At 37.1% G+C, this 12,531-nt stretch overlaps 1 protein-coding gene across 6 annotated transcripts in view; it reads left to right on the top strand.

The window, feature by feature from the left end:
- Positions 1–12,531, top strand: part of ADGRB3 (adhesion G protein-coupled receptor B3) — a 448,258-nt gene that overhangs the window by 432,086 nt on the left and 3,641 nt on the right. For all 6 annotated transcript variants that reach the window (XM_066179725.1, XM_066179722.1, XM_066179723.1 and 3 more), the window contains one exon: positions 5,048–5,083. In XM_066179725.1, the coding sequence (XP_066035822.1) occupies positions 5,048–5,083 (36 nt within the window). The remainder of the gene's footprint in view (positions 1–5,047; positions 5,084–12,531) is intronic.

The raw sequence follows: 12,531 nt of genomic DNA, 5'->3' as shown, positions 1-12,531 counted from the left end.
CCCCCCATTCCTCATTTCATTCTTCAATAAGCTGTGGAGACAGCTCTTGCCAATTTTGTGACACTCAGTAAAATGAAGTCTAGCCCTATAACAACCCTGTCTTTCTTTCACCTGAGTGAGTATCCAGGTGTCCCAGAGTCCTCTGACTTCAGAAATTATTGCAGCTTATTTTCAGGTTACCTTTACAGAAGTGGGGATAAAATCAGGTAGAGTTTATTTTAGCAACTGAAGATGTGAAGAACTGAAATTTTAGTCAGTCTTACGAAGTTCAGCAAATATTGCAGACTTCATATCATCATTGTCTATTTAACAAGTGCTGCGTTTTCCCCCAAAGCATTCGGAAACACAAAGCAAGTGCTCTTAGTTGATTGAGCAAATAAATATGCAGGCTGGCCTATAAAAACAGGGAGCAGCAGGCTACAATAATTTGTCAGAATACTTTTAAAGTGAGATCTTTGAAGTTGTGTTTGTGCTGTGTGTTGGTGTACTAAATTTGCCTTCATGTTTTAAAGACTTAAAATTGCCACTTTAAATTCACTTTGTTAGGAAAATTTGCTGGCTTTATGTCTAGCTCATGTTATGAACTAGTAGCCGACAATCTTTTATTCAAAAACTAGAATGTTTTTCAGCTATATATGCACAAAAGGCATTTAAAATCAAAAATGTCTATCCACATTCCACCTTTATATCTCTGAGGACCAAAAAAGATTTGTCTTTACTTTTGTTCTGGGAAAAAATCCTCCTCAGGCTAAGATCTTGCATGTCAAATCTCATCTCAGACTGAATTACAAACTGCTGATAATAAGACTTTATTTTAATGAAAGCACGATTATAGCCCTCACTATAATATGGTATCTCTCGTTTCAATTATGCTTTGCACAATGCAATATATCTTTAGGAGTATCTGATGTAATTAATCAGATAGTCGTGTAATGCAGAGTAGAATAAGGAGAAAAACAGGCATTTGTCATTTTACAGACATGGAGAGGGATTTTATTAGTCTTTCAGTAGAAGCAGCTCTTTCCTGGTGCCAGTGGATTAGTGTGTGCTGGTGTATGGAAATTATTCTTCAAAATCCTATTTTTGTCCCTCAGAAGAGTTTAAAGTTATTCTGGAATTACACAGAGAAGCTATACATGATTAACATTAAGTAAAATTGATTTAAAATCAATTACTACCACAAATCTCTTTTCACAGAGTTTTATTTTGGCTCTGGCATGAAGGGTGGGGGGGGTGGGGGGTTTCTACATAAAATGGGTTGTATCAATTAAGATTAAAGAGCCATAGAAACCAAAGATAGAAAACTTCTTGTCAGGTCACTTTTTCTATCTATGCAAGAACACTTTCTACAATATATTTCTCTAAAACATAGTCAAACTTCACTTTCAAGACTAGAGTGAAGGGCTTCCACTGTTTCCCTAAGCAATTATTGCATTGTTACATAAACTTACTTTCTTAATACCAATTCTGATTTTTTCCAGGTTTTTCCCATACCAATTTTTGTTTATCTGTGTTTATATCCTTCTAAGGTTTCTGTACAAGCTTCTGCTTGCTTCTTCCAGAGACAAAATTACACAAATATGCATCACTCTTCTATTTTTTCCTCCTAAAAGTACTTTTTGCAGCTACTCTCCTCTGAAATTTCCCCAGTTTACAGGCACGATTTGGCTTCTTCCAGTATAAAGCAGCAATGCAAAACCGTCATTGGAGTTGTCAAAGAGGTCTATCACACCCTTGCCTGCTTAAATTGATCTCTTTTTTTGTACCATTTGTAATTGTACATGGGTTGAAGCCTACCCATACCCCTCTTTTTTTTTTTCAGAATTATACCAGCTAGCTCCCAGCCGCTGACTAATGGCATGGATCTTCAGTTTTTTATATAGTCCCTTTATTACTAACCCTTGCAATTCTCCAGCATTTGGGGCTCTTCAGCTTGGATAACAGATGAGTGAGGAGCAAATAGGAAACTATTACTCATATCTCCTATGATATCAAAAAAGAGGAACATCAAATGAAATGTCAAAGGGATAAACAACGTAATTTGTTTTGTCATGTTTTACATATTTAAATTGTGGAATTCACTACCCCAGCACATTCTAGATTTCAGAATAAGCTCCTCCCAAGGAAATTCTTAAACTACTGAAGACTTACGGAAGGTATTGTAGTAGAATTATACTTGCCCTTCTCTATATCATTCCTGAAACACCATAGCAGAACCTAGTCAAATACAAAATACTAAATGAGGCAAACCACAGATAATGTCCTTTACAGCTTTTTGTTACTTTTATTCTTTTATTCTTTTAATATTAATACTCAAATCTTGAACTGATCCTTGGGAAAAACCCACCAACTTCCAGTGTAATATTTCTGTTGCTAAAATAATTCTCAGTTTTGTAGGTGCATAAAGGGAAGAGCTTTTTGAAAAGAAACATATTGGTGTGACCAGTTCAGCAGCGCATTTGACACAAGGAAATTTTCCCCCTTGCTTCACTCAGTTGCCTTTTGTCATTTTAACGTGTAGAATGAGCTAGAGATTTCTGAAAGCATTTAGGTATGTGTGGAAAGCTCAATTTTAATCAGCTGAAAGAGGTATAGCAAACTTCATATAAGAAAAGAAAATATTTGCAGCTGCAGCTAATGTAATTATTTTCACGGCTGTTATATATCATGCAGAAACTAGAAAAACTGAGTAAAATTTCAACTTCCAGTTGAGACTGAAGGGAAACTCCTTCATCCTTGTAACTTTCCCAATGACTTCATGTTTCTGAATATGTTCCCTCTCTCAAAAAATAACACTGCTGTCATTTCAGGACAATGATGTAGCAGCCAGGAGGACTTGATCATGTACCTAGTGGTGTCAGTGACAGTACTGTAAATAAATTTCCATGGTTCAGCATCATATTCATAACCAGCATACTTTGGTTCTCAAAACTTGCAGAACTTTGCTGCTCCTGTGGCAGTTACGCATGTTTTATGTTTCAGGACAATATGCTCAGGCAGCACTTGAGCTGTATTTCATTGTATGCAGCCATGCGAAAAAGTGAAGCACAAGAACAGATGTTCCTTACTGTATAAGTTTAAAATAAATGCTTTTGTGATAGGTTCCTGTTGAGCCCTAGAAAAATCCTCACTGAGAAAAACCTGTGGTATATGGCCTGTTTGGTCATAACTGGTGTGAACTAACAGCAAAATTGCAGTACTTGCCTCTCTCTGACAGTAGCACAACTGAATATTTTGCAGTCTGTTAGATATGTATTTTCACCATGTAAACAGTGATAGAGTTGTCTGGGTGCAAAACCTAGTAATCCAGCTATGCCAGGAGTATTTTCACTGCAGTCAAGCACACTTAAAGCAATATACAATATTTCAATTTTCCAAATCACTGTACTTAGCAAACTGCACATTTTTTCCTAAATTTGCTATATTTTTACTTGGGGTTCAATGGTATCAGATTTATTACTGAACTCTAACTTAAAAATAGCTTTTTCAAACATTTTTTCAAAGTTACTCCTGTAAACTTCACTGCATTATCTGTTGTACATGTTTCTTATTTTGTAACCTCTGAGCCTTTTCAGTGGTAGATGTTGTCTAACTATACCTTAAAAGTAGATCATTCCTCATCACAAATGTATAGATTCTCTTTAAATCAGGCCTTGATGATTAAAGATAGCTTCTCTAAATCTTGTTTTATTGGTTGTATTTACTTAGACTGTTCTTTTATAGACCCTCAGAGCCCTTTAGGCAACAGTGTCGACAGTTTCGTAGTAATATTCCTTATATTATTGTGGATTGGAGCATTAAAATTTTACTACAAAACCAGACAACATGTCACAAAGTGGTATAATCAAGGGCTCAGAGACCAAACATCTTCCGCTTTTTACAGCTGGAAGACTTGTAAAATCATTCCTTTCAATTTCAGGAAAACAAAGCAGCTTACTCAAACCTGCAGGTTTGTTAAACCAAATAAAATCAAAATCAGAAACATTCTTCCTCTTGACTTAGTTTGATTCTTCTTTACTGAAGAAATTAAGTGCAGTATAAAAAGGTTCCTTCACTGTGACTTAAAGTCATTGTACTCTATCATAAAAATCTGGGTTAAACTTTGGCAGCAAGCCTTTTGGGGTTTGGGAGTACTTTTTTCTTCTTTAACCCTCCTTCCAGAAGATGAATGTATCGTTTTTTCATTCTCAAGTTTTTTTGCATTCTTTTCAGCTCTCACAACCTAGCTTCTTCTTTCTACATCTCTTTAATCTATTGCAAGCCATTTAATTTCCAACTTTAAAAGAAAAAAACATATTTTTATCCCTTCTTTATAATATTTCTGTTTCTTTTTGATATAATTTGACTTTATAATAGGTTTCTTTTTGAATCTAAAAAAATTCTGTGCTAAATTATTTGTGACATGTCTAAGCAATCATATTCTGTTGCATTTTATACAAGTGATTACTTCACTAGTAAATCATTCTTGCTTTATATCAGATGCTTTGAATCAGATTTGTCATAAGTTTAAAACAAAGTCATTGCTTTCTCCATTCAGATTGTCATTGCGAACAAACAAGCTGAAGCAATGGCTTCGGCTTGATTTTGCTGTCATTTATTCCATTAAAATCAATGGAGTTGTACCAATGTAAGCCTGATGTAGGAAAGAATCAATTTCTGTAAACCTATAAAAAGTCTAAATCATAGATATGTATAGGTACCTGTGTAAAAATATATAAATATGATGATAACTTTCAAATACCACAGAAAGTATAGAAATATTTTATACACCAACAGGTTCAATTGCATGCAAATAACATGCACATTTTGCATCCCAGTGAAATGCAGTCTGGTTTATTTCAGAGAAAATATGATGAAACTGGTCTAATAAACTATGCAAAGTCATGCATTAATCTTAAATTACCAAAATATAATCTATATCTTCTTAAAAAATACCTAATATACACCTGATAGGAAAACAAGAATGTTATTTAGACGAATTAACATGATTTGAATAGTCCCCTTGTTAATAAAACCTCTTTTTTCTTTTTTTTTTACTGCTTAATAGAGAAGAAAATCACGTTATTCGGACCTTGACTTTGAAGTAAGTTTTACTGAATTATTCCTGAATATTAAAAGTATTTTTCTAAAAGTAAATGTGAAGTGTTCATTTTTAACAGATTTTAGCCTTCTGGCATAGTAGGTGCGATAGGGTTGTTCAATTGGTACTGTACAGAACATGATGAACAATTCATTAAAACTACTTTGGTGCAACTTGTTTGCAAAATATTCTGAGATCAAACTGTCATATTGCAATATTAACCATCATGATTTCAGTTTTTAAATTCTTTGCCTCTTCATTTTCATCTGGGTTTGGTTTTTTTATTTTATTTTCTTCTTTTTTTCTGGCTATCTACTTAGTGAAAAAGAATGACACTTTTATAGGACAGGCTAAATCACAGCAGAAGTTTGCTTTGCTCAAGAAATATTTAATAATTTCTTTTATCTTTCTTCAATACTACTTTACTGAAATACAGCTTTCAAATTCAAGTAGTAATTATGAATGTGTCAAATTTTAAATGATATAGTGCAGCAGGTGTCAAAGCTTATGGATCACGTGCTATATAAAAAATTAATTTCATGTAAGGTCCTTTAGGTTGGATATACATAATTTCCAACTTAGATCCTGTTGAGTGAGAAAGTCTAGTTATGTTCATTAATGACCATTTTTTTCTATCTCAGTCAATATTACTAAGTCTCTTAGAGATTTGTTTGAAGTGGTTTTTTTCTCTGATTTCTACCAGGAGGAATACAGTAGTTAGTTTTTCAAGGCGCTGTTCATAATTTGAGGTTTTCACATAAGTTGTCTACTCATGCATAGAAGTAGTTTGATATAATTAATTATGTGTGTCTCCAAAGAAGCTGAACAATTATTTATGTACGGAACCTACAGATCTTGGGTTAAAATTTGAAAGCCTGTGATCAGCACGTATCAACTATAACATCAAAAACTCCCCTGTTTGCAATTACCCTAAATATGCTTTAGGATAAATGCATAGAAAGGAAGAAGAAAAACATGAAACAATAACAAAATTCTGATGAGCAAGCAACTCTAAAATTACAGTCAGTCAGAAGTTTTGTAACTGTAGTGACATAAAGAATTCTAAACTTTACTGATTTTGTCACTGAAAAGTAGAAATATCATAATGAGAGCATTCTCTGTGGCAAGATACTAAAACATTCCTCCTGTCACTCAGGAACGTAATCCAACACCAAATAAACACCAACAATGTGGTACACATTCTGCTTTTAAGAGACAGATTTCCCATTACATATTTTCTCTTGACTCACATGGTTTCACTGACTCACAAAATGGGTCGTGTTTGAAGGGACTACAGTGGGTCACCTGGTCCAACTTCCCTGCTCAAGCACAAGGGTCATCCTAGAGCCCATGGCTCAGGACTATGTCTAGATTGTTCTTGAATAGCTCCATTGAGGGAGACTCCACAACCTCTCTGGGCAGTCTGTGCCAGTGCAAAGTCACCTGCACAGCAAAGAAATTCTTCCTCATATTCAGGTGAAATTCCTGAGCATTGGTTTCTGCCCTTTACCTCTTAACCTTGGCACCACCAAGAAGAGACTGGAAACCTCCTCAACTCCACTATTTAGATACTGATAGACAGTGATAAGGTCTCAGTTGTCTGTTTTCAAGGTTGAACTGGCCCAATTCCCTCAATCTTTCCTCAAAAAAATAGATGCTCCAATCCCTTCGTCATCTTTTTAGCGCTCTACTGGACCTACTCCAGGAGCTCCAAGTTCCTCTTGTACTGAGGAGGCCAGAACTGAACACAGCACTCTAGATGTGGCCTCACCAGGGCTGAGCAGAGAGGCAGGATCATACCCCTAGACCTGCTGGCAACACTCTTCTTAATGCACCCCAGGACACCATTGGCCTTCTTGGCCACAAGGGCACTGCTGGCTCATGGAGAGCTTGTTGTCCACTAAGACACCACCAGGACCTTCGCTGCTGAGCTGCTCTCCAGCAGGTCAGTGCCCAGCCTGTCCTGGTTCAGGGGATTATTCTTCCCCGAGTGCAGGACCCTGCACTTTCCTCTGTTGAATTTCAGACAGTTCTCTGCCCATCTCTCCAAGCTGTTCTGGTCCTTCTGAAGGGCTGCACAGCCCCTCTGAGATATCAGCCACTCCTCCCAGCTTTGTGTTGTTGTTTATTTACATCTTTTTCTTAACTTTTTTGCAATTTTGTGAAATATTGCAAAAATACCTAGTATTTTTAGAATTACTATTAAAATGCAGGAAAATATATTTTTTTGTAAAAAAGAAAGGATGGGGTCACTGGGAGTGAGTGCTGAGGAACTGAGAGCATCAGCAATATTGTGCCAGTTGCTACTGTGTTTTATGAGTATTGATGCAGACTAACCCAGTCTCACCCCCCAGCTTTATGATTCTTCTGATTAAGTCTGTGGTCTTTCCCATATCCTTAGACATAGTATGGCTGTCTAAGGTAAAATAAAATAAAAAAGCCAAAAAATGTTGAGGTAGTGTGATGTGGCCAAAATGCTGCCCTTTGGACACCCCAAAGCAGCTTCCCTGCGTAATGGAACACAGTCTGGAGGTAAGATCTAGACAAAGGGATTGAACATGCTATTTAAATGTTTAACACTTTCTCTGCTTTGTCTGTGACCAGTGCCAGCTGGCACTTTCTGAGACAATGCCCTTCCATGTATCTGAGGATACCAAATCATAGAATGACATGGATGTGGCTCTGAAGATAACAAATGTTAAGTATACAGTGTGGACAAGAGTGGGATAAGGGTGTCCTTTTCCTATTAACACTCTCTCTGCAGTCTCTATACCCTGAACCTTTCACACATGTATCTCTATATACATTCAAGACAAATACTCAGGCTGTGTCTATCTTAATAAATTAGACATTTGAGGAAATATTTCTGGGTGCCAAAAATGCTAGCTTTTAAAAGGATTAATTTTTAGAAAGACCCTCACTGTTTTAGTCTGGGCCACCATTATCTCTCCAAGAAGCTACTGAGTGTCATTAAGAGACTCAGTTCAATCTGGGTTCCATTCACAATAGACAATTTGGTTTTAGACTTTTTATTTGGGAAAATAAGAGAATTTAATAGAATTTAGTGGTCATGGAGAGCATTCCATGTTAGATGTTGCCAGAGAATAGTCTTGGACATATCTGACTTATTATTGTATTGTCACAGTTTCATACTATTCTGGTGGCTTCCAATTGAACATTCACCTTAATATAAATAATTTATTAATAAAGAAAAACAATAAAAATACGTTAACGAAAACATGAGAAAGGTCATTTTCCTCCAAGAGCTACAGAAGAAACACAAAGCCAGCTGCTATGCAATGTTAATACAGCTAGACTAAGACCACATAACATCACAAAATCCTCTCTCTCTCTCTGTTATCCTCAATACATGCAGAAATAGAGATGTAGTTTTAAGGGCCTTTGCAATGGATTATAAGTAGTGGAAGTCCTGTGTCTCTGTGGGTTCTGTTTCAGAAAACGTGTCTCAGTCAAAATAAAAGGAGAGAGAAAAGGATGACATCAAAACTGGCAAGGACTTACCATAGATCTCAAGTGAAGCCTCTAACCCTCTGGTTAGAGAGGAGGGCCTCAAAACTGGGCATCTGTATCTTGTTTTCCCTTTTTAAATAGCTTACCATTACCTTCTTAAATTATCCCTTCATGTAGGGAAAAAAAAAAATAAAGGCAGTGGAATAAACAGGGCTTAGTCTGTCAGCAGGAAGCATTTCTGCTATATAATATACTGTCCACAGTTAGATTTTGTAAAACACTGACTAATCTAGTTGAATTTTGAAGTTTGCTAAATGAACAGTCAACATAGAACAACTTTACAGTTATTTTCTTGCTATTAATAAAGATAGGTTTGGACTCATTCATGCAACCTGGTGTCCAAAACATTAGCAAAATTACATTTTGGATCCTTGCTGCCACTGACTGTGCTAACCCCCAGCTAAGTGCCTTCCAACTGCTGTCATTTTTTCTCTAGAGCTGGACAGGTAGCTTTTTCATAAAGTCTCAGCACTAACAGTTAGCTGTCAGATCAAATAAAATTCATTCCAATTATGTTGAATAGAAATATAGATGCTGTAGAAATTCCCAGGAGGGCTTTGTAATAGCTATATGCTGGCAATTACATATACGTACAGGAGAGCTAAACAGTACTATTGGCATGTGTTTTAGGATTCAAGATCACAATTACTTTTAAATTCTATGAGAGAGTCTGACTTTTGGATTTCCCCAGTCACCCCACTCTCTCATTTCTGTCAGCCATTCATTGGATCTACTCTGCTAACAACATTTATGCCAAATAATTCAGAAAATGCTTTATTACCCTGATCCCAAGGGTTCAAGTCACCTCTAGCTCTGAGGGAGAGCAAGGATACACAGGACAAGTGTGAATACTAGACTGTTTTCTTTCCATTCAACAGATCAGTAGACTTTCACCAACAATAATGCTAAATTGATCACTGATTGCTGGAGCTCCATTCTTTCAGAATTTCATCTGCCATACCTCTTTATTATAATACTATTATGACTCACAAAAGTTTTAAATCATTCTATTACTAACCTGAAGACATCTCTTGAAGGCAAAAGTAAAAAAAAATACACCTGCCGGAAAAATTATTTCCTCTTCCCAAGTTTGGCAACTAATCATACCTATACCATCTTGAAAAAACAGCATATTTCTATCAGAGGGCTGGGAAGGCATTTCCCTGTCTCTTCTTTTAGCTTAGCTGCTTTGTACAAGATTTGAGAGAGAATGTTTTTAACTGTGACAGTGTAGGAAATCTCCAAAGCAAATTAAATTACCTGGTAGTGGTGGTGGTGGTGATGATGATGATGATATTGTTATTTTTGAGATTGACCACAAACCATAGAATCATTGAATAGCCTAGGTTGAATAGCCTTAAAGATTATCTAGAGCCAAGACCCAGCCACTGGATGGAACACCTTCCATTAGACCAGGCTGAGCTTCATCCAACCTGGCCTTTAACACTTTCAGGAATGGGGCATCCACAACTTCTCTAGCAACCTGTTCCAGTGTCTCATCATCTTCATCATAAAAGTTTTTTTCTATGTCTAATCTAAATCTACCCTTTTTCAGCTTAAAGCCATCACCAACTTGTCCTTATCACTACATGTTTTTGTAAAATGTCCTTCTCCAGCTTCCTTGTAGGCCCCCCTTAGGTACTGCAAGGCTGCTGTAGAATCTCCCTGAAGCCTTCTCATCTGCAGGCTGTACAGGCCCAATTCTCCCAGTCTGAATTCATAGGAGAGGTCCTCCAGCCCTCTGATCATCTTTGTCACCCGCCACTACACTCGCTCCAACAGGACATGGACCCTATGTTGGGAACCCCAAAGCTGAATACAGTAATGCAAGTGGAGTGTCATGAAATATTCATGAGTATATTTGTCTTGAGCTAGAGTTCAGCTAAAGCCCTATCATAAATTAAAAAGGGAGCTGGGTATGTTTGAAGCTCTGCCCATTGTGCTGACAGCCATCCACACTCTGAATCCTTTCCTGTGGGAAGATGATCATCAGAGTAAGGAGTAGTCTCTTCAAAACACACACTCTATCTGACTTAAGAGTTCAGGTAGAAATGTGGAAGGGACGTTGATTCAGCCTGACCCCCTTTAGGGTGTGGGGTACAAGAGTTATGGAATTTTCAGGAGACACCACAAGAAGATGTGTGTCTGCAGCCTGGTGGCTGACTCTGGTGCCTTCTGGCAGGGATGCAGCATCAGTGGGCAACTGCACAGCTGCACCTAAAGAAAAAATAGCAGCACAAATTCAGTTTCCATCCTTTTCAGATCCTGGAAGTCATCCTAGGATCAGTGGTCAAGATTTCCAGTATTGTATTGTTAAAAGTTAGTATTTCTAGGATTAACAAAGGGGTGTTGTCCACATTGCCCATTTAATGGAGAAAACAGAATAACACGCTACAAATATTTTGTAAGTTGTTTTCTCATAAAAGAGTTACCCAACAGCGCATATTTTCTAGAAAAGGGATAAGATGGTGCTTTCTAACCAGAAATTTAAAAGAAGTCTAAAAATTGAGAGTTAAAGTTGGAAATTTAAGTTACTGCACCTTCAGTTCAGATTGTTCTTTCTAAGCAATAGGGAGGGAGTGGGTGTCAGTGGGTAGGAATTATGGAATGGAAGCCAGGAAAACACAAAGTAACCAAAAGATCCATGGGTACATGTTCATACCAGTCATGCTGCTATTAAGAATAAAATGTAAAGATTTTTTTTTTCTGGCAGACTTCCCAGTGAAAGTATATTATTTCTCCTCCCACCTGCTTCTCCTCAGGAATAATGTAATGAACTGAGTAAGACATTTGCATTATTCATATTTGCTATTTAATGACATCTTGGGTACACAATTAAGGAAAAGATATCAGAAAGTACCATTCTCTATATTCCCAGCTTTCTACTAAAAAGCTTCCAAATGGAGATACTTGTTTCACAGCTTTATGTTATTTCCTGCTTTTTAGAGCTAGTGTTTTAACCCAACAAAACTGTTTTATTCCCACGACCATGTCTCCTTATTTCAACGAATAATAATCTTCAAGGTAGAACCTTTTTTTTCTTTAATTTTATGTATATGAAAATTGCTGTATACTCTGTCTACCATAGCAAAATCTTAAAAGAATCCCTAGGAAGTCACTTAAGTGAAACTCCCCTCATAAATTTAGATAGCTATGTCTAGTTAAATTACCTTTTGCAAGGAGTTTATTACCAAATGCTGCAAAAGGTTTTCCCTTATTCACCCCACAACTCAAGTTAATAGGTCTTTAATTGCTGATGTCTCATGTGTCTTTTGTGAGACATATTGCCAAATTCCTTTTCTCAGAAGTGAACAAATTCTCAAGCTACCCTGTGGCTGTATTAAGGCTAAGATAGGCATTACAGCATAGCAGTAGAAATGCCTGGCCAAAAGAGCAGCCATGTCTCAGGAAATCTCTAAAGGCATAATGCAAATGCAAGATAAAGTTGGCATTGATGAAGAAACATTGATAGTCAGCTATTGCCACTCCATTTTAAAAGGTACTAACCTAGGCTTGGCAGGGGTGTTACTTGATGGAGAGGGTCACACTCGGGCACCACATATGTAAGTTGACAGGGTTTCACTCACAGCTCCTGGGAAAATCAGGCTTGACACAAAATCAGGACTTGCACAAAGGCCTGTGTCCTGCACCTCATCTGTCAGCATTCCTGGCTGCTGCCCTGACTGTAATTCAAGTTCAAGCAGTTACAAAGCTTAAGAAAAGAAAAGTAAAGCCAAGCCCATCCACTGTTGGACTGAGATGAAGCATCCTCGGACCCTCCCATTCCCAGACCATTCAGACCACAGAACCATGAGAGTGGTCAAACAGTAAGCAGCCTTCAGCTTGGCTCCAGAGTCTGCTCTGAATCCAAAACTGAGCATGAATTCCTTTGAAAACTATGCTCTGATGGGCATAGTTTA

This window comes from Chamaea fasciata, unplaced genomic scaffold (assembly GCF_029207755.1).
Source record: "Chamaea fasciata isolate MVZ Bird 193981 ecotype frontalis unplaced genomic scaffold, bChaFas1.0.hap1 SCAF_3, whole genome shotgun sequence".
NCBI lineage: Eukaryota > Metazoa > Chordata > Aves > Passeriformes > Sylviidae > Chamaea > Chamaea fasciata.
This window is presented reverse-complemented; position numbering and strand designations above follow the sequence as displayed.